Source organism: Pleurodeles waltl, chromosome 3_1 (assembly GCF_031143425.1).
Source record: "Pleurodeles waltl isolate 20211129_DDA chromosome 3_1, aPleWal1.hap1.20221129, whole genome shotgun sequence".
NCBI lineage: Eukaryota > Metazoa > Chordata > Amphibia > Caudata > Salamandridae > Pleurodeles > Pleurodeles waltl.
The window spans coordinates 1495991684-1496015382 of record NC_090440.1 but is presented as its reverse complement, the minus strand read 5'-3'; the positions used below and the strand labels follow the sequence as shown (position 1 = coordinate 1496015382).

Here is a 23699-nt window from a genome sequence, read left to right as displayed (position 1 = left end):
TCTTGAATGCTGTTTTCCATTCGTCACCCTCTCTCATTCTGACCAAATGATAAGCACCTCTGAGATCAAGCTTCGTGTAGATTTTTGCTCTCTTCATATGTTCCAATAAGACCGGAATTCGGGGTAAATGATATTTATTCATGATGGTGACTTTGTTCAAACCCCTATAGTCGATGCAAGTTCGAAGTTCTCCATCAGCTTTTGGAACAAAAAACAAAGGCGAAGCTGCAGGAGACTTAGAGGGGCGAATGAAGCCATTCTCCAAAAATTAATCTAGGTATTTTCGTAGATGTTGATTTTCATGTTCTGACAGGGCATATACACGACAGTTGGGAAGTATCGCACCTGGGGCTAGATCAATTTGACAGTCATAAGATCTATGAGGAGGTAGAGTCTCTGCTCCTTTCTCATCAAATACATCTTTGTAAGATGAATACTGTTTGGGCAGCTGAATTTCTTTTTCCGCTGCAGTAGGTATGCAAGAGTTGCAAACTTTTGGTACTTGAATCTTTTGGAGACATTGTTCGTTACATAGCGCAGATGAGAACACGATTTTTCATGCTGCCCAATTGATCTCCGGATTGTGATGCGTTAACCATTGCAAGCCGAGGATAATCCCATATTGGGGAGCATGGATCACGTCAAGGATGATTTTCTCTTTATGTTTCTTTCTTTGATTCCTATCTTCACAAATCATCCAGAAGGGGATAGTCTGAAGAGTTACTGGACCTCCAGTCAAGAGTTTTCCATCGACTACCTGGGTGATTTCTGGGGTCTTCTTTTCAATACATGGGATCCCCCATGCACAAACCAATTGGACATCAACAAAGTTCCCAGTAGGCCCAGAATCGACTAGAGTCTTTTTGAAATAGATCTTTTTCTTGACCTGAACTCTTATTTCCAGTTTAAGATGTCTAGATTGTGAAGGGTCCACAGTGACACCCAAGAGCAACCCTTCTCTGCATCTTGGATGTTTTAGTTTTCCAACTTGACTGGTGCATTGGCTGCAACCTTCTGAACTGGAGGTTGCTTGTTCTTTGGTTTGATTGGACAATCTTTGGCAAAATTACCTTTTCGCCCACAATAAAGACACTGGCAATTTTTTCTGCGTAGGTCCTTTTCATCTTTGGTCAAAGGTCTTCTGATGGTTCTAATTTCCATTGGTTCCAGCGTTCTTTCTTTCGGAGTTCTTGAGTCTCTGTTATCATGAACGCGCCATGAATATTTTTCAATCTTTTTGTGCGTTCCTTTACGTTCTGCTAAACAATGATCAATTCTCAAGACAAGATTTATTAATTCTTGACAGTTTGTAGGTTGTGGGTCGATTTGCGCTAAGATATCTTTTAGTTCCTCTTTGAGTCCCTTGTAAAACAAGACCGCTTGTTTTTCTTCAGGACAGGATGTCCCGGCAACCAACCAGTTAAAGTTGGCTAAATACGACACTAGGTCTTGATTCCCTTGGTGTAAATCTAATAATTCACGGTCTGCTAGCTGTGTTACAGTTCTACGATCAAAAGCTCTCTCAAATTCACAAACAAAATTTCTCCAGTTGTATAATAAGGGACTATTTTTACGCACAAGGGGAATTGCCCAAGTAGCTGCATCCCCAGACAGATATGACAACAAGAAAGCTACTTTGCACTGGGCATTGGGGAAAGTATTTGGTCTGTAGGTGAAGTGTAGTTCCACTTGAACCAGGAAAGATTGCGCTTTCAAAGGGTTACTTGAGAAACGTTCTGGGGAGCTAAAGGAATTGCAGAAGGAACATTTAGGGAAATCGGATTACTTCCAGAAGCCTGAAAAGAAGTACCTGGTCAAGACACACCTGTGGGACTTTGTTCCTTCTTCTCTACCTTATCTTGCAACTGACTCACTCTCTCTGCTAAGCTTGTTGTCAATTCTTTGGATGATACCACCTCTGCTTGGAGCTGGGTGATAGCCTTGACTAACTCGTCTAGCGTGGCCATGCTGAGAACATACACAAGCCAGGAGGATAATAATTTGTGGGCTCACTGTTCTGTCAGAATCACCAGATCCTCTGGGTCTGTGCACGTTCCCAACACGTCCACCACCGAACAGCTCCAAGACTCTGACAGATAAATCACAGAGACTGAGAGAGATCATGAGGGGAAGAGGGGATTAGGAAGGGAACAGCTAGGAAGGAGACCTGTAATAAGAAAAAGGTTAGAACACACAATAAGAAAATTAAATCTCCTGAAATCAATACTAGACTATGATTCTAAGCCTAGTCACTCTGAAAACATGAACAATCTAAGAGTTAAGTTTAAAATGACTAAGTTTCAAGATGGCCGGATACCTGTGGGGGAATCAAGATGAATTAAATGAAAACTTTCTTATTCAAGTACTTTCCTTTACATGAGAATCAGAAAAACATTCTGACTATATTTGAAACCAGTCATATAAATCCTGTTTTGAGAATGTATACTAGGACCATACAATATTGCATCTAGAAACTCTGGCCTCTTAAAATGTTTCAACACAAATTGCGCATATTGCAGAGAGATATATATATATATATATATAGTAAACACCATAAAAGGATTGTGCACCATGAATAACACAATATGGATTCTTAGAATAGTGGCATACAATAAGCAACATGAATTAAACTTGAGGAGAGAATCGTGCGCCTTGCTGATTCGAGAGTTACCATGTAAAATACCAAGAAATGGTAGCACGTAATGAATATCAAAGTCAAATCATCATTAATTGAATCACGCGTCTTGCCGATTCGTAAAACACGATGTAAATGTCAAGAAATAACAGCTCACAATAAATAACAAGATCAAAGTACAATGAAACGAACCGCGCTTCTTTTGCCGATTCTTAAGCCACCATGTAAATGTCAAGAAATGGTAGCGCGCAATAAACAACAAAGTTAAATTCTCATGAAACGAGTTGCGCGTCTTGCCAATTCATAAAACATCATGTAAATGTCAAGAAATAGTAGCGCGCAATGGACAACAATGTTTAAACACCATAAAACGAATCGCGTGTCTTGCAGATTCTTAAGCCACCATGCCAATGTCAATAAATGGTAGCACGCAATGAATAACAAAGTCAGACCCTTATGAAACAAATCGCGCGTCTTGCCTATTTGTAAACTACCATATAAATGTCAAGAAATGGTAGCGCTCAAGTAATCTGTTACTCATTTAAGAATTAAACCAAGAATATAAAAATTCTAAATAACGGTGTCCGGATAGTCCAACCTCCGTCTTACCGCCTGGAACAATGATCACCAATGAAGGATGAAGGGCAGAAGATTGGAAGGTCCAAATAGGCCGCCGGGACAGGAGCTCAGGAAGAAGCTGCTGTTCTGCACCGGGACCTCTGAATAGTGAGCACTGGGAGTTGGGCTGGCTCTCTTTTATAGAGTCTTGGCCCAGCCCAGAACCACGCCCAGGCATGTTGCAGGGAAAATCTCTGGAAGGCCCTGGAAAGGGACTACATCCTAACACTCTCTGAAAACCTGCAGCAATACATTGCAAAGGAACAGTATTTGAAAGCATATTGAAAATACGTTTTCAGGATTGAACTCTGTAATGCAAAAGGTTACACCACAACATATCAGCACAATGCATAAATTACGTTGTTTTGAGAGTGCTGGGTATTTGCATTTTTGTCGCCAATAGAGCGCGTACTGCTCTGGTGTTGGCAGAGCGTTTGCAGGGTAGCTCTCCATCTGCAGGGGGTGGGGTGCTGGTGTCGTCGTCCTGTGGCGGTGCCTCCTGTCCACTAGCGCCTGCAGAGGTGGTGGGCTGTTCATCACCCAGGCTAGTGTCAGGGGCCCCTTGTTGTGCCACAGTGTCCCTCCTGGTGTTGACAAGGTCCTGCAGCACCCCTACAATGGTGACCAGGGTGGTGTTGATGGACTTGAGTTCCTCCCTGATCCCCAGATAGTGCTCCTCCTGCAGCTGCTGGGTCCCCTGAAAGTTGGCCAGTACTGTTGCCTTCGTCTCCTGGGAATAATGATATGCTCCCATGATGATGGAGAGGGCCTTGTGGAGATTGGGTTCCCTGGGCCTGTCCTCCCCCTGTCGCACAGCAGTCCTCCCAGTTCCCCTGTTTTCCTGTTCCTCTGTCCCCTGAACCGTGTGCCCACTGCCACTGCCCCCAGGTCCCTGATTTTCTTGGGGTAGTGGGTTTTCCTGGGTTCCCTGCAGTGGTCGACACACTGCTGCTTGACGTGTCCTGGGGACAGAGGGATGGGCCCGCTGGGTGGGTGCTGTGCTGGTGTTTCCTGAGGGGGGAGGCTCTGTGGTGGCTTGTGCCAGTGTCAGGGGAACCGACTGTCCCGAGGTCCCAGATGAGCCGGGCTGGTCATCTCGATCCAGTTGTGCAGAGCTGCTGTCATCACTGTGGGCCTCTTCTGTGGGGGGACTGGACATGTCTGCAACCTCCTGTCCGGTGACGTTGGGTAGGGGTTCTTCAGGGGTGTAAAAGCCTGATTATTGCATCTGTGTGTGCCATCATGTGCAATGGGTGAGTGACCCTGTACTCCAGTGCTTGCATTCTTGTCTAGGTCCTTGTGTGCATTTGGTTTAGGGTCTGTGTGGGTATCTGTAGTGGACATGCTTTGGTGATGGGTGTCCATGCTTTGGTGTTGCATGCAGGGCTTGGTGTTGGGATGTGTGGGTTGTGATGGGGGACATATGTGAGGTGTTGGAGGGATGGGGGTGAGGGTGAGGGTGAGGGTGGGGGTATGTGATGGCATGCAGGTAGGGTGGGGGATATAATAGTTAAAAGTTGCCTTACCAGAGTCCATTCCTCCAGCTACTCCTGCGAGGCCCTCAGGATGCAGTATTGCCAAGACTTGCTCCTCCCATGTTGTTAGTTGTTGCGGAGGAGGTGGGGGTCTACCGCCAGTCCTCTGTACTGCAATCTGGTGTCTGGAAACCACGGAACGCACCTTCCCCGGTAGATCATTTCACCTCTTCCTGATGTCATCCCGTGTTCTGGTGTGCTGTCCCACCACATTGACCCTGTCGGCGATTCTGCACCATAGCACCATCTTCCTAGCAATGGAGGTGTGCTGCACCTGTGATCCGAATAGCTGTGGCTCTACCCAGACAATTTCCTCCACCATGACCCTGAGCTCCTCCTCAGAGAACCTGGGTTGTCGTTGAGGTGCAATGATGTGGTGTGGGTGATGTGTGAGATGGTGTTGGTTGTGATGTGTGAGGGGATGTGTTTGTGTGTGTTGTCTGAGGTGTGTGGATGTTGTGTGAGCGTGACGGTGTCAGTTTTGTTATCGCCAGTTTATCACTGACCTTTGGTGTGGCGGACTTGTGTAGGTGTCTGGATTTTAGCGGATTCCGAGCTGTGGGTCATAATAGCTGCAGCGGAATTCCACCACCGCAGCGGTGTGTTGGCGGTCTTCTGCACGGCGGTAAGCGGGATTTACCTCCAATGTTGTAATGAGGGCCTAAATGCTACTAGTGGGCTTGTAGAACTGACTCCCACTTAAGTAGTCCTTTAAACATGTCTAAGGCCTGCCACTGAGGAGCCTGTGTGTGCAGTTTGACTGCCATGTTGACCTGGCATTTAAAGCCCTTTGCAAATCTGTGAACTCCTATTTTATTACACATTAGTCACCCCTAAAGCTGGCCTCAGGTAGCCTACGGAGAAGCATGCTGTGTAATTAAAAGGCAAGACATATAGCTTTAAGTTTTACATTTCCTGGTAGTGAAAATCTCTTTTGTTATTGTGAGGCCTACCGCTCTCATGAAACAACTTTAGGGATTCCTTATTATACTTAATGCAGTGTAATTCCTGATTGAGAAGAAGTAGACTTGTCTTTGTAATCATAAATCCTCTTTAATGGTAAAGTCAATTTTGAAAATGCCACTTTTAGAAATTTGGCATTAACCTGCTCTTAGCTCTGTGTGCCTGAAGCCTTTCTCCAATACACATTAGAGCTTAGGTGACAGTTGGTTTACTGCATTCCCTCTAGACAGTGTCACACAAAGAAAGGGAAGGTGTGACTAGGTGGCCATCTGCATATGCATGGGTTATCCTGGGCTGGATGGAAGGGAGGAGCTCACACTTACACCTGAATAGTCAGTGTCTTGCTGCCACACAATAGACTTCTTAATCCCCTGCAGTGAGTCTGGCACCGATGCAGGAACGGAGGACCTCTGTGCACTTCAAAATCCCCTCTTTGAGGTCACCCCACTTCAAAGGCAGATCTGGGTATAAGTACTGACCTCTGACCCCACCAAATCAGTACACTTCTGGACCTGTGAAGAACTCTGTCAGAAAGGACTGCTGTGCTGCTGCAAGGGCTGTCACTCTGGACTGTTGACCTGCAAACACTGCCCTGTGGCCTGCTGCTCTCTGCTCTGTTGAGAAAGGATTGACCCATCTCACTTGAACCCAGAGTGACTCCAAGGGCTTGCTGGCATGCCTTCTGTTCTTCTGAAATTTGTTGGACCCAAAAGACCCATCCTCTCCTACGGCACCTAGACTTTACTTGCTGCTAGTTTTGGCCTGCCAAGTGGTACCAAAACAGTCCTGGGACTTCAGAAGTGGGTATAAAGTACTGCAACTGCCAAAATCCGTGCATCTCTACAATTGTGCTAGTCAGAACCAACGCATCGCCTTGGAAACTGATGCATCATTGCTCAAGGACTTCGTGTTGCTGGTTGGGTGGCATGACGACGAGGCATCAACTTCATCACAAAAGACTCACCAACGATGAATCTCTGACTGCGCAGATGGAGCTGACGCATCGTTTGCATTTAAAGGGATCGCCTTCTCTTCTCCTCTCCTCTCATTGGCTGTTCGACATCGATGCATCCTCCATCCAAAAGTACTGTTGCAGTGGGACAATGTTGGTCCCTGCCAAACCCGCAATCCATTGTGGTCAGCATAAACTTTCATATTTGACCCGTACAAGAGCAACCAGATTGCCCTGGTTGGCACATTGTTTGCATTATATTTCAGATACTATTTAAAAATGAATATCTCAGCTTCTACTCATTGGATGTGTGTTATTTGTTCTTGTTTTGTTCATTAAATTACTCTCTGATTTTCTAACATAGGTGGTCATTACGACCATGGCAGATGGCTGTAATTTGGGGAAAGGTACTGCCAACAGGCTAGCGGTACCTTTTCCCAAATGATGACATTGGCGGTCTGGCTCAAGCCAATTCCTTCTCTGGAACTGATAGGGGTCTCCCCCGGCCCCACCCCAGAGCCCTCCCCCACCCTCCCCTTCCCTCTCCTGACGCCCCAAAATCCCCACACGTGCACACATACACACTCATACTCACACACATACCCCCATCCATCCACGCATGCCCACATACAGACCCACACCCCGCAACACACACTAACATACATTGTAGCACACATGCATTCACAACACACAACATACACTCACATTCATTCATTCATTCACACACGCATAACACACAACTCACACCCCCATGCACGCATACAAAAACAGACACACACCCCAGCACACACAACACCCACACACACGCAAACAACACCCTCCACCCCGCTCTCCTGTTGGAGATCCCGACTTACCTGCTTGCAGGGGGTCCTCCAGCAGAAGACGGTGCGCGGCTCTGCTGCCAGCAAAATACCGCGTGGCCATATCATAGCCCATGATACGTTAGGCGGTGTTTTTCTGGCATCCTTACTGCCATCCGCTGCCATGACCATTGATGGAATACTGCCAGCCTTCTGGCGGTATTCCATCTACAGTCATAATGCAGTTGGTAGCTGATAGCCACAGTGACAGTATGTTGATGGCCGCAGCCGTGGCGGTAGGAGGCATTTACCACCAATGTCATAATGAGACCCATAGTGTGTTATCTTTTTGGGTGGTGTTTTCCCTGTTTTACTGTTCTAAGTGTTGAACAAATACTTTACACATTGCCCCTCATTATGTCATTGGTGGTAAAAAACGCCTATTGCCCCAGTGACAGCCGCCAAAAGACCGTTGCTGTGTCTACCAGCCATCTGCCGTATTATGACCACAGCCAGATTTCTGCCAGAAAGATGGTGGAAATCCTGCTGTGGCCATGTCATGGCCAGTAGACCGCCGCAATGAGAAATAATACGGCCTGGCATTGTTCTGCTGGCGGACGCTGCTGCTGGCAGCAGCACCCTGTCCTGTCTCCTGCTGTAGGACACCTTAAAGACAGGTAAGTAGGTGCTCTGACAAGGGAGGGGGAGGGGGGTGTTTTGTTTGTGTATGTGAATGCTTTTGCATGCGTGTATGCAAGTGTGTGTTCAGTGTCGAATCTGTGTGCATGAATGGATGTGTGAGTGCGTGTATGTTGTGTTCTCTGAATGCATGTCTGCGTGTATGTATGAAAGTGTTTGTGGATGTGTGTGTGAATGGATGTATGCATGCGTGGATGAATGTGGGTATGGACGTGTGTGAAGCGAGGGGTGTGAATGAAGTGGGTTTGGAGAGGAATGGGGGTAGGGTAATCTGGGGAGGGGTTAGGGGTGGAGGTGGGGAAGACCTCTATCAGTGACAGGGAAGGGATTCCCTGTCACTGATAGTGCCTACCGCCATGGTTTTCGTGGCGTAAGGAAGCCACGAAAACCATGGTGGTAGGCGGGGTCATTATCCCACAGGTGATACAGTGACAGCCGCCGGGCTGGAGATTTGTATCTCCAGCCCGGCGGCCGTTACCGCTGTGGCAGTCAGTGTGGAACATTGGCAGTTTGGCTTTAGCCAAACCGCCAATGTCATAATATGGTGGAAAATACCACCAGCCTGTTGGCAGTACTTTCCACCATATTACTGCAGACTGCCAGGGTCATAATGAGGGCCATTGTCTCTAGAGTGAAGCTTGACTACTCTGTGCCAAGTTACCAGAGTGTGAACACAGGTTAATTTATGGTGTGTATCTAACTTACCCTGAATAGGATTGTGGTTTCTGCTCGGACAAAGTGCATGATCCTGCCTATCAGAAACCTAGGGGCATATTTAAGAGCCCTTAGCACCATTCCAATGCCACATTAGCATCATTTATTTTTATTAATGTGGCGTTAGAATACCAAAAACACAGCACCATATTTACAAAGTGACGCCATGCATGCATTGCGCCAATTTCTAACCCTTTCCGCTACATTATGCCTATATATACTAGTGAATGCAAAGGTGGCATACCCCTGTTAGGGGGGCCAAAAAATGGTGCAAAGAAATCTAAGAGGTTTCTTTGCATCATTTTTTCGGCACTTTTAACCCCTCCTCAGAACATGAGTTAAAAGGAGGCTTTCATTGGTTACAATGGGCCTCTGGGTGCTTTGCAGGATTGGCGTCAACATTTGTTATGCTAATCCAGACTAGAGTAAAGAATTCTGATGCTAGTCCCCTAACTACCACCATGGTATGCCAAATTTTAAATACAGCACACACATGGTGGCGTTAGGGGGCCACTAAGGGGCACAAGAAAAGTGGCACTGCAATATGTGCCTACATTTCTAATACATGGCACCTATTTATGTACCTTAGCATATGGTGTTAGTATCTCTTTATAATGTGAGTAGTGCTTACATCTTTTCATAGAGCTGGATGGTTCACATCTTTTCCAGAAGAAAATGCCAGAATCTGCAGGGATGGACAAGTAGTTTTGACTGATAAGGTAGTGAAGGGTCCATGGGGTCCATATCAGTAAAAACATAAGCCTAAACCACTACAAGCACAGCTTAAAAAATGCCATACATTAATAATCAAAGGGCTACCCCTCATAGAAGTTTGATGCAAGCAACTGAAGACACAATTGAGCAAAATCACAATTTAATTAGGATTCAATGGGGTAATCCCTAGAATATTGCAGACACACCTCACTGGGGACCCCACTGTCTAAAACCACTATAAAAACGGGATTCTATGGTAAGCAACTATGAGCTGATTTTCAAAACCACTTAAGATTCTGTAGAAGGTTCCCAAGCTCGCTAGTTAATTAAGATTCTGTGCCTTCTGCCTATGATGTGTGTAGGAGCACTTACAAACTGATAATGCAACTTCCCAAAATCAGTGGTAAATTAAGCTTCTAAGATATCCATTTAAAATTGGGGCACTCACCATCCATTAATGATACAGCTTTCGAAAAGCCACTAGATAATTACGATTTTAGAGAGTCCAACTATGAACTCCAGATTGGAAGATGCAAGATAGTTAAGAGTTTAATGAGGATACAGATTCCCAAACCAAAAATGTAATTAGGAATCTAAAGGTACAAACTAGAAGGAATACTTGTACATTCAATGAAATGTACAGCTTCCACAGAACCATAGACTATAAATCTGTATATTACACCCTATGTGTGTCATAGGCACACCTGCCAGGAAACTTATCTTCCCAAAACGACTGGCCCAGCTTCCCAGTCCCAACAGGCAATTAAAATTAATTTGCACCTACCTATGAACATCTTTGATTAAACCAGCTGGAAGATTCATTTTCCCAGACCTGATAATTAAAATTGTGTGGGGTTCTCTGAGAAGCTGCATAGGTGCAGCACACTGGAAGATGTACCTTGTCAAAACCACCAGATATCAAGGAACAGCTTAAGTGCAACCCACTATTTGCCAAAATCAAAAGATAATGAAGGTTGCATGCAAAACTCTTCTATCAGGCATACCAATGAGGACTAGCTATCTAAAAGATGTAGATTACAAAAACCACCTGATAATATCAGAATCTTCCCTAATTCTATCAGTTAAATTATTATCTGTGTGGTACACAAAGAGTGTGGCTGAAAATGCCACTGGGAGTTTCCCCACCACTGGATATCAAGCACACAGCAGAGAATTGGACATTAGTATATTGAGAGTGATGAGAAAATAATCTGATAGAAAATGGGCAGTGCTCTGGAGATTTTCAAAGCCAGCAGGTCCATACTGAAAAGGTGCCACAGGAAGATACCTTTTAGCTACTTTGGAGGAAGGAAAAAGGAGACACACGGAGGGGATGATGTTGGTTTGAATACTACATGACCATGGTGAGGCTTTTGGAGTGGGCTGGGCTAGCAATTCCTGGGAATTTAAGCTCCTTTGAAGGGCACCTAAGGCACCATCTGATAAAGGTTGTTGAGAGACAAAGGCACAAATAATGTGCGCTGGGGAATGCACCGCCCACAGAATCCAAAGTTACTGTAGGTATACTGTACAAAAATCAATAACAAAGTATGTCTATTTGTTTATATTCTCCTATAGCTAGTTACTGCTTTCCAGTGAAATGCCAACTTAACTGTGAACTCCCCAGAATGGACAGCAGTTGGGGTGACATGCATGCAGACACTGTATGACCAGTGAGTTGCCAGTCAATGGTTGCCACTCATAGGAACACTACTCATTTATGGATAGTTCTATCAGTGGAGTAGTTGAATCAAAATGGATTTGCTTCTTGTAGTCACATGCTCTCCATGCTGTAACAAGATGAAAGGTGGAATAGTGTTAGCTGTGTGGGAATGTCAACCCTGATCTCATGGATGGTCATACATGGGGAGAAATAATAGTTGGAGGGGCCATATTGTTCCATGAAATAAATCATGTTTATTATAGCTCAGAGGTTTATTTATCTGTTGCTTAATTCCCAAATGCCATCTAAAGTTTGAGAAGTTTATTATTTTTCATGTACTTCTGATCAAAATGGACTGCAGATGATAGTGTTCAAGTAATCTATGATCTTGATACAAAACATTTTATAACACCGACAATTAGAACTAATGTATTTTGGAACCCACGCACTGCATTTGTGCTAAACCATGAAAATCGAGATGAAGAGAAAGGAAATTGATTAATGTCTGAGCTGTTTTGCTATTCTATGTATTCAGTTGTATTATTTCAAAGTATTAATGATTAATTAAGATTAAGCAAGGAATGCTAAAACAATACCTGTAAAGAAAAATAGTTGTGATCTCATTACAGTATTACAACACATACACCTAAAATTGTAACTTCACCCATTTTCTTTGTTTCTTTTCTAATTTTTAGGTCAAACATCTGTTTGGTTTATCCATGTTTGAGAATTTTTTATATGCAACCAGTAAAGATAACTCAATGGTGCTCAAAATAAACAGATTTAATCGTTCAGACGTTCAACCTCTAATAAGACAGGAAAAAGCCAAAGGGATTCATTTGTATCATAAAAGAGCTCAGCCAACAGGTGAGAAATAACAACAAAGAAGAAATAATTTTGGGCCTGATCTGTCAGAAGGTTTTACCTATTCTGTGTCTATGGGTAAATATGATGAGTAAATGTGTTATTATATTAATGCTTTTAGTTGCACTCAATAGTTAGATGATAGAGCCAATTAAAGGATACTGATTAAGATGATGGGCTGATGACTGAGCTAAAAGCCTGTATCATATTATTCAATGTGAACAATCAATGAGAGAGTAAATTGTGAAAAGGATTTAGGTTACCCATCTAATCTTTCTTCCTGGGTAAAAAGAGTTTGAGGAACCATTTTCTGCATTTTCTATAAATGAACAAAATCTTCAGTTGACTTTCCTATGTCTTACTGAGATATGTCAACTTCCACAATGAATCCAATCCACCATCTTAAAACAGCACAGTCTTCTGACATGTAGTGAAAGAAAAAAAAGAAACAATATTCACCTAATTCTGTCTTAAACCCAAACAGACGACGTTTGTGCTAGGAGGCCATTCCTATATATGTGAATAGACTCCTGCCAAAACCTGAACCCTAACAGAGTTGACAGATATCCCTCAAGAGGTCAATCAGTGGGTCTTCTCCCTAAATTAGGTGGCAGGATTACCAGTTTGGCATGTTGTGACCACTGATGATTTACAAGGGGTCTCCTGCTTCCTTTAACTCAAAATTACCATAATTTGGAAAAATTTACATCAGTGGTGTTGGTTGATGGGGGCGTAAGCCCTGATCAAACAGTAACCACACAATCTTTGTTATGGTTAAGCACAATCCAAACCTAGATTAACCTGTGTTCAACACTCTGGTATCTCGGCACAGAGCCGTCAATCGTAACCTAGAGTCAATGTGTAGAGCATTTGCGCAACACTTCATACAGTAATAAAGTACAAACACCACACAAAAAGGATAAGTTAGAAAAATTGATCTTTCCTTTCTTTAATAAACCGAACAAAGCAACAAAAATCCAATTAGTAGAACTGGAAATAAGCCATTGTGTAGATTTTAGTAAGAATAGAGTCAAAAAGCACAAAGCGCCAACTGTGGATATTTGATCACTCTGGACCAGGACAAAGTCACAAGTTCAGACCACCCATGAACGAGTGCAGGCTGGCTACAGGGACCCTGTTAGTTCCCCTGAGTAGAATACCTTAAATCCAGGCTTGCGGAGCAATGAGAGGTGCTCTCACCAGGTTCTGCTACCCAGAATCCTTTGCAAACCTCAAAATGTGGCAAAAATACACTTTTTACTCACATTTCGGTGATGGAAAGTTCTGAAATTTGAAGGGAGCCACAAACTTCTTTCCACCTAGCATTTCCCTAAGTTTTCAGATAAATATGGTACCTCACTTGTGTGGGTAGGCCTAGTGCCCGTGACACGACATGCCCTGAAACACAATGTGAACACATCACAAAACTTTATAGTGAAAACTGACCTGTTTCTTCCAATTTTCTTAGCTGTGGATTTTGGGCTGTAGCTCAGCTGGAACTTAGGAAAACCTACCAAACCTATGCATTTTTTAAAACTAGACACCTAGGAGAACCCAGGATGGGGTGACTTGCGGGGCTCTCACCAGGTCCTATTACCCAGAATCCTTTGCAAACCTCTAAATTGTGGGGAAAAAACACTTTTCCTCACATTTCGGTGATGGAAAGCTCTGGAATCTGGGGGGAGCCACAAACATCCTTCCACCCAGCATTCCATCAAGTCTCCTGATAAAAATGGTACTTTACTTGTATGGGTAGGCCTAAATCCACGACAGGAAAAGCCCCAAAACACAACATAAACACATTGCATTTCTTCATATGAAAACTGACCTGTTTTTTGCAAAGTGCCTAGTTGTGGATTTTGGGCTGTAGCTCAGCTAGCACTTAGGGAAACCTTCAAAACCTATGCATTTTTTAAAACTAGACCCCTAGGGGAACCCAGAATGGGATGGTTTGTGGGGCTCTCATCAGTTTCTATTACCCAGAATCCTTTGCAAACCTCAATATTTGAGCACTTTTTCCTCACATTTCGGTGATGGAAAGATCTGGAATCTAAGTGGAGCCATAAACGTCCTTCCACCCAGCATTCCCCCAAGTCTCCTGATAAAAATGGCACCTCACTTGTGTGGGTAGGCTAGTGCCCGCGACTGGAATGGATCACACAAGGGTCAATGGTCGTCCTTGCATGAGGGCTTCTGTTAACCCTATTAATCCATTCCTGACGCAGGCACTCAGCATAGGTACACAAATGGGGCTGTGTTTTTATCAGAACAAGTAGGGAAACACTGGGTGGTAAGAATGTTGTGGATCACTGCACATTCCTGTAGTTTCAGTGACGAAAAAGCAAGGAAAAATATAGTTTTTATGTTTCTCCTTTGCAGGGTATCCTGGGTAAGAAAACGTTGTGGGATCCAAACACGCCACACTTCCATGGACTGCCCTGGGTGTTTAATGTTAAGGAAAGTCTGGGTTTGGTAGGTGATATGGTAGGTGATATGGCTGCCGAACCCAGGACCAAATACTCAGGTGGCAGTCTTACAAAATCAGGCTGTCTTGTGGTAATTTTGATGTCTCCACAATCCGTTTTGGGTACTTCCCTGCTGTGGTCTCTTGCCCACCCACACAAGTGAGGCAATGTTTTTCTCTGAAATTGTGTGGCTGCCCACAGATTCCAGGACTTTCCCTCTCTGAAATGCAAGGAAAAAGTGTTTTTTAAGAATGTTTGTGATTTCAAGGGGATTCTGGGTGAAGGAAAACTAGTGAGAGCCATGCAAGTCCTGCACTCGTGGACTCCACTGGTAGTAGTATGTTTAAGTAAATCCACTACTCACACAGGTTGATTTTAGAACATCCAGAATTTTTGGTTTCAAAGCATAAATACTTATCAAAGTATCTGAATATTGAAACCAAGCCTTCTGAAGGTGAGCAATAAAGCCACGTCAAGGCAGCAACCTCTTTATGGTCCATTCACACGCCATTCAGGCATAACAAACAACCCTTTCATACCACTGGCCACAGGCACAGTCCACCCAATCACTGAACTCACATTAACTTACCGCTGCCAGACAAGGGCTCATCACATTCATACGCCACATGAGGGAATAAGTTTGACTGCATTTAACCACCTGTCAAGTAACTACCTCCTTCTTCCTGACCATTACCGGCATGCGCAAGGAACCTTTACTAATGACTCCTATGATCACCACCTGAGGCTCACATGTTTTTCATGTGCCTTTAGTGCACTCACTGTGCTAAATCCAACTCTTTCAAGTTTGTGGATGCAAGTTGGGGGTGTCCGAGTTTGCCTTGAGAGACATATTCCTCGAACTGAGCGAGCACATCTACCTTAGAAATTAAGGCAGCCATGCTCTGGAATTCTCATGATGTTCCCTAAAGAGAAGTTCATAGACTATGAAAATGGTAGTGTTTGGCACACAGGGTAGTCTGTAAGAACGTAGCATATGTCCTAGCCAACATTGTGTGCAGTGCTGTGACTGTAATGCACTTATCATACAGAAAATTGAACATTTATTAAGTTCCGATGGAGGATGAACATGAAAAGCAGGTCAAACACTGACCCATATGTCATTGTCCTTCAGTGCTGGGATGGCACCAATGAGTTTGAATCCATATGTGTAGATGATGTGCGTCTGTACAACCTTTACTATCTGCCTTCTACCTGAGCAATATCCCTGTGAAAGCACACCTACCATAAGCTTTCCTTATCCATTCTTGTCTGTGTCCTCATCAGAGTCCTGACTAATCCTGTATAATTGTCACGTGAACCTATACTAATGCCTTCGGCCATTAGTTACTTGAAGCTAAAGAAACCATGTCTTTCATGCACCACCAGCACACTTAGGGGCATATTTATACTCTGTTTGCGCCGAATGTGCGTCAAAATTTTTGACGCACAATCGGCGCAAACACTGCCCCATATTTATACTTTGACGTCCGACCCCGCGGGCTTCAAAGTTCCACCATGTGCGTCATTTTTTGGAAGGGGGAAACTGCCTTGCGTTAATTATATGCAAGGTAGGCGTTCCCTTCCAAAAAATGACTTTAAGGCCTGTGCCCCATATTTATACTGTGATGTCATTTTGACGCACAGGAGGGGGCAGGCCTTAAAAAACGGCGCCCAGTCTGATGGACGCTGTTTTTTAACGCCTGGGTCAGGGCAGGCGTTAAGGGACCTGTGGGCTCAGAAGGAGCCCAGAGGTGCCCTCCCATGCCCCCAGGGACACCCCCTGCCACCCTTGCCCACCCCAGGAGGACACCCAAGGATGGAGGGGCCCATCCCAGGAAAGAAAAGGTAAGTTCAGGTAAGTTTTTTTTTTCGTATTTTTTTTGTGGCATAGGGGGGCCAGATTTGTGCCCCCCTACATGTCACTATGCCCAATGACCATGCCCAGGGGACATAAGTCCCCTGGGCATGGCCATTGGGCAAGGGGGCATGACTCCTGTCTTTGCTAAGACAGGATTAATTTCAATGGGGGTTCGGCGTAAAAAAAAATGGCGCAAATCGGGTTGAGGCCTGAATTTTGCCTCAGACCTGACTTGCCCCATTTTTTGACGCCCAAGCTCCATTTTCCCCTAAGCCGGCGCTGCCTGGTGTGAGTCATTTTTTTTTACGCACACCAGTCCGCTGCGCCGGCTAACGTCATTCAATAAATGAGGCGCCCGCATGGCGCTTTGGAATGGCGTTAGCCGGCGGTAACATTTTTGACGAACAACTGCGTTGGAGCAGTTGTGCATCAAAAAGTATAAATATGGGCCTTAGTGCCAGATGTACCAAAGGATTTTACCCATTCTGTGTCTATGGGAAAATGCTTTAGTACATATGGCCCTTACTGTGCTAAATCCAACTCCTTCCAATTTGTGGATGAAAGCTGGGGGGGTCCAAGTATGCCTTTGGAGGCCTATTCCTCCAACTGAGTGACCATATCTACTGTTGAAACTAAGGCAGACATGCTGGTGAAGAAATGCTAAGGTCTCTAAAGTAACAAGTCAAACAAATATCCTGTGGGACTCATTTACCAACACTTCTAGTCCGATTGGGAGCACACTGCATGTACCAGGATGCAAGGGGCGAACTCGACTGGAATGTTAGGCAGTGTGCTCCCAATCGGACTTCTCATTTACCAACACTTCTACTTTTGCTTTGAGAGTGAAGCTACAAATTGAGTTTGCACACTTTCAAACAAGTAGAAATATTGGTGAATATGTCCGACAGGACATTTGTTTGACTTATTACACTTACTCTGGTCCTCATTGACAATCATGGTAGTCCTTGTGTAGCGTACATAAGTTCCCTAACAAGCATTTCAAAATTCAGTCATGCCTTTAACATTTTGCCACAGAGGGTACTCCATGACAATGTGGATTATCTTCTGTCCACAAGTATGTGCAGTATGGGGACTATAATGCATGTTAATTGAACAGAACAACTACTACGTCCTGACGGTCGATATAAAGAAGACCATGATTTTCTGAAGTAGATGAAGTAAAATTCTGTGGCTGCTTGCCTAACGAAGCAGTAGCCTATGGACTTCTGGTATCCATGCACAGCCACTGAAAGGATTACCCAACTGCAGCTCACCTCAGTTGATTTCCCAGAACTTTGCTTTAGTATGATACAATGTAAAGCAAGTAGGGACACAGAGGTCTGGCTGAGATGGGCACTGGGGACAGTAATACCGACTCTCCTGCTGCGTTCCATGCTTCGAGCACAGTTTACAGGGATGACATGGATGATCCTTTTTGGTTGTTTTAGGAATGCGATCAGCAAAGTGTCGCTCCTGCAGCCTTGCCACATCCTCCAGAACATGTGAGGTGGTGGCTGATGCTTCTGTAACAGCAGTGAGGCTTTCAATTGCAGACAACTGGTAGTCAAGGAAAGTTATGAGACTTCCTGTGGTTGTCTGACAATAAACAACATATGCATTGTATGTTGCCATCTAAATAAGGTGGGTAAACAGTTTCTTATACCAACTGCGAGCTTTAAGACACGCATTGTATGGTTGAAGAACCTGGTCGGTCTTGTCCACTCCACCCATGTTCTTATTGTAATTAAGTATACAGATGGGCTTGTGGACTTCAGCCATCTGATCCCAAATTGTGGTAGGGGAAGTGCTCTCATCATGAATTATAGTGAGCAAGTATAGATCACTCCTATCCGGGAACTTGACTGCGAGCAGTTCATTGGAACGCAACGCAGTACTCTGGGATTTTTGGAGCTTCTTGAAAACAAGCTCCTGCAGGAGCCCTTTGCGGTTACAACAAACTGTACTGCAGGCCACAGTGCCAGCTTTTTAGAGCTCACTGAACAGCTCTACCCCTGTACAGACATTGTCCACAAAAAGGTTATAACCTTTGTGAAGGAGTGGCTGTACAAGTTCCCGTACAATTCTAGCTGTGACCCCTAATGCGGGAGGGCAACCTACAGGGTTTAGGGTGGAGTCCTACCCTGCATACAATCTGTACACATAGCCAGAAGAGCTCTCACACAGCATGTACAGTTTTATTTCATAGCGATCTCTTTTGCTCACAATGTACTGTCTGAGCAGCAGCTGTCCTTTGTACAGGATCAAGTACTCATCGACTGCTATATTCTTTCCAGGATTATAGATCTCTGGAAATGTTCCTTAACAGGCTGAATTTTGATCAACCTGTCATGGGCTGGATGGTCCAGAGGCAACGCAGCGGAAATGTCATTGAAATGCAGCATTCGCTGCAGTAGCAAAAAACTATCTCTGCTCATGTATGGTGCAAAGATGGGAGTTATCCATACTGTGCGAGTCGTCCAACTGCAAGGTGGGTTTCTGCACTAACCCTTTTTGAGAGTAAGGCCCAAAAATATCTTTAACTCTGCCTGCAAAGTGGATTTCCTCTGGCGTACCCTAGAATGGGGCCCTAGAATGCCTCCATGCTCCCTCAGAGATCGGTCTGCAAGCAAATTTATTTGCTGCACAATCTTCTGAAGGAAGTCAACATCCAAAAATAGATGGAAATAGTTGCCCGTATTGACCTTACAACCAGCGTCACCAGTAAAAGGTGGAATTTGGGGCTCAACTAAATCGGAGGGATGCCAAGAGAGCACACTCACTGTGCTTGCCGCCACATGCACCTCCTCCAGGGGTTGGGCTAACCTGCTGTTGTCCCACTGCACAGACTGTGCTTGCGAAGTGTCAGCACGACTGTCCTCATCCTCTCCCTCAGAATCACTGGAAGAGGTGTCGTTGAATGGGACTCCGCTGACTGAAAAATCACTCCCAGATTCTGCCCCATTGTCCTCTCCCTCAGATACTGTCTCAGTCTCTGATCCTGCCACAGAGCTGTCTTCCATAACCTGAGTTAGGGCTTGAGCAGCAGTCATCCAATGAGACGCCATCTCAGCTACTGGCTAAACTTTCTCTCTAAAGCACTAGCCTACGTAGAAGGCAGATAGGGTCACAAAAATGCTTGTAGATGTGTGTGAAGTGTTTAACAGTAAATGTCAACACCTTACCTTCACTACTTCTCTGAATCAGCAGATTCTCTGAAGACACTGAAAGAAAACCACACTATTACTTCACCTTACAACGTACCCATCATCACAGCCTTTAGCGCTTGTGGCACCTAGTGCAACAGACATTTTAGTGCTCTGCCTCCCAATACCTTCTCTTCTAATTCCATCAGTACCACCAGGCAAAAGTGCCCTCATGTCTCCATAATCCCTGCGCACATACATTTCAATTGTTCTAAAGCACAGTTAACACCTGGCTTTACTAAGCCACTCAGAGAGAGAGAGAGAGAGAGAGACTCTCTACATCACTTCTTTTTTTATGAATGTGTGCTTTCCCTGGAGCCGATCGTGACCCCAAGGCAAACCAGACATGTATAAAAAAAATGCCACATAGGGCCTTAAACTCACCTTTTAGTGTTACAATTTTGAAAATACCACTTTAGAAGGTTGTCATTTGCCTGTTCCTAGCCCTATGTGCCTGCAGGCTATCTCTCTTGCCTCGGGTGGGTGACAGCTGGGCTTTGTCCTTTCCCTCTAGACAGCCATAAACAATGAGAGCTCAGGTGTTACTTGTTCTCCCTAATAGTCTATCAGGACAGGATGGAAGGGTGGAGCTGGCCACATCCTCACACATACACCTGAATAGGCTGTGTCCTGTCCCCACACAAAGGGCTGCATACCCTCGCTACTGAGTCTGGGGCAAGGGCACTTCAAAGTCCACTTTGAGGTCTCCCCCACTTCAAAGGCACCACCAGGTATATGAACTGGACCTGAGACCTAACCTCTTCAGTACACTTCTGGACCTGTGGTATTCTGCCAGGAAGAAGGACTGCTATGCTGATTCAAGGACTGCCACTCTACTGGACTGCTGCTCTGAAATAACTGCTGCCTGGCTTGCTGACCTGCTTCCTACTGCCCTCCTTACATGGTTGTGAAGGACTGGGTCTACATCTACCCAAACCAAAACCCAGAGTGACTCCAAGTGCCAGTTGACTGGTCTGAAGACTCAGGGACATAAAAGACTCCCCACCAACCCAAATGGACTGGGTGTTAAAGACATATTTTTGTAACACTTGTGATGTAACAGCATGAATGGTTTGGCCACGTTGTGAATCTTGTTTTCCGTGTATGGAAACTATCAATGAAAATATAAATCCAGTGACAAAAACAGAAACAAACACAGTTATTTGCAACAAGATGAGAAAGCTTTTTTAGCCATAAGTACTGGGTGACTATAATATGTTCCTTTTCACTTAGTGGCTGTGGGTCACCAGAACAGGCTGACCAGCAATCCTGACGCTGCTTTCATGTGAAACATGAAAGCAGCGTCAGGATTGATCTGAGCAGCTTGTACTGCTGCTCAGATACAACCCTGGGGCCTGTGCAGTTTCTCCAGTCCGGCTGTGTACATAGCTGGGCTGGAGAAACCTAAGTGCGCATGTGCGTTTGGCCGCTGTAAAACGGCCGGCCAGACACACATGCGCACTTAGTGCACTTCATTCCTAATCCCATTCCCACCTCACATGGCCCAGTACTGCCTCTCCCTTCACTTGCTGGCTGAGCCAGCAGCAGAAACATAAAACGATATTGAAGTATTGTTTTATTTCTCTGCTCCTGGCTCTTAGCCAGGGGGGCGGTGTTCCTCCTCTATTGCCGGTCAGCCGACCCTGCTCTCCCTTGCCTTTTTGTTTTTTGTCTTTTTATTTATTAGTATTTGTAAAACAATTAAACACTGTTGAACTGTTCGGTAAAAGTATTATTGCAGCTCTTTTCATTGCACCGAAAGTAGTATCTACAGACATGCTGATTCGTACAGTAATCTGATCTGCTTTTGATGGTTTCTTCTCTGCTGTTTTCGTTTCCTGTAGTTAGAAACCATGCCTGTGAAGTAGGCCCATATGGAATGCCAGGGGGATGTTCGCACATCTGTTTGCTCAGTTCCAGCTATAAAACACGAACCTGTCGCTGCAGGACTGGCTTCAGCCTAGGAAGTGATGGCAGGTCATGCAAAAGTATGTTGAAACAATCAAATGCCCCCTCACTTTCCAAATTAAAATTCGGGTTGTTAGTTAATGCATGATCATATGGTTACTTATCAGTTAAAATCCTTGTTAGTCCTTAGTTTCGTTGTTTTGGTCTTCAGAGTCCACCACTGCATGTTGCATGTTGCCCCTCGGGGTTGCTGCGTGTTTGCTTTTGAAGTAGTCATGTTTATTTATGGCGGCTTTTATTTGTAAGGCACACTAAATGAAGAGAGGCAGGCATTACGGCTATATCATTGTGCCACTATTAAGGGAAAAGTAAATATATTCTGTAATCTGTTATATTGCTTTTATAGATGTTTAGATTTAAAATAGTTAAATACGGGCCCTACAGTTGTTTGCTCGAACAAGAGTGCTGTAAACGGTAAGATCTGTGGTAATTAGATAACAGATTTCTATCAGTCCTGAAGATTTTTGTAAATGTAGTAATGCGTTGGTCAAACATGTAGTAAAGACTCAGTGATACAGGTTCACTGTCCCGTGAAATTGTCTACATTCCTTTATTTGCTGGTTGCAAATTCAGGGGAAAACAGCACCTCCAAATTTTGGTAACATCATATCGTAATGTGGTATTTTCCAATTGTAGCTGGGACCCTAGAATGAAGAGTGGAAACATTGTACAATTATAAAAACCATCAATTTTCTGTTACCACATATCGACACTAAGTCGTATATTTATCTTGATTGTGTGTTCACAGAAACGCCATTGTTTTCATAACCAATGAAATAGTCTAATAATAGACATTGATTGCTATATCTTGTAGCCAATGCCGTCAACATAGAGACCTTGAGTACAAGTGGCCTGGATATTTTGACCCCAATTTGTGAAAAGTTTACTGCACCTGGTAATTACCAGGTGTGCTTAAGTCCATACTCGTGTAATTTATTAGGACACATAACGACGGGCCAACTCTGTTAATACATACTGGGAGAAAGTGTGAGTATAATATTGAACCATGCAGATTTTGGTACTGATGGCACATAAATCTGCATGTTATGCTCCTGTTTTGAAGGGTAAAACTAGAGATTGAAGGTGAACTTTATAATCACCTAATGAATTCCAAATCCCACCATACTGGACTTCAAAGAATTAACATCCTACACCGGCCCCCTCGCCCCGGACCCAAGCACTCCTAATCAAGGCATGCTGAGCATTTTTAGTATTGCATGCAATTTCCAAGAGTTTGTTTTCCTGTTTTTATGCATGTTTGAGAAAAAGCTGTGCTTTTAATCAATTGACTTTCAAACTTCAGACTTAATAAATGGCCCTATCATTACCAGCTACTGTCCCTGTTCCAGCAATTAAAAAAGTCGAACGAATTTCACGCGGAGGACCACATTATCCTTTCGTTTGTCATGTTTTTATTGCACAGACAGCAGCAACTACAAAAGAACAACTAATCCAATGTCAGCTAATCAAGGAAGTTATTTGATTTTCAATTAATGTATCGCAACCTTCTTGAAGAAGATATGTTCTGATTACAGAAAGGCTACATTTTCAGTATTGAATAAAAACACTAATTGTGCCAGTTAATTAAATAGTGGAATTATGCAGGGTGAAAGAAGATTAGCCTGCTTTTATTTCTTACGTGTATAATCTTTCTTGTGCAGGGCCCAAGAATGAGCTGTTCTTGTTTTATGGAAAAGGGCGCCCTGGGATTATCAGGGGAATGGATTTGCATAACAAAGTAGCCGACGAGTACATGCTTCCTATCGAGAACCTGGTCAACCCACGTGCTCTGGATTTTCATGGACAATCCAATTACATCTATTTTGCGGATACCACCAGCTTCCTCATAGGACGTCAAAAAATTGACGGCACTGGACGGGAAACAATCCTGAAAGATGGTAAGTGAGCGGCGAGATGATGATAGAAGCGACTGTTTTTCGCAATGCAATGAAATACTGTTAAGTCACTTAAGAAATGTGGCAGTCGATTAACTGTGCACATGAAGTCGCATCCTTTGTATTACTAGAATCGTTGTCATTTTTAGTAAG

The 23699-nt window shown here is 44.2% G+C and overlaps 1 protein-coding gene across 1 annotated transcript in view; it reads left to right on the top strand.

Annotated features, from left to right (window-relative positions):
• LRP1B (LDL receptor related protein 1B) overlaps positions 1–23699 on the top strand; it is a 4500992-nt gene that overhangs the window by 2069882 nt on the left and 2407411 nt on the right. Inside the window, exons 9-11 of the mRNA XM_069225083.1 lie at positions 11989–12160; positions 21528–21671; positions 23313–23549. Coding sequence (XP_069081184.1) covers positions 11989–12160; positions 21528–21671; positions 23313–23549 — 553 coding nt within the window. The remainder of the gene's footprint in view (positions 1–11988; positions 12161–21527; positions 21672–23312; positions 23550–23699) is intronic.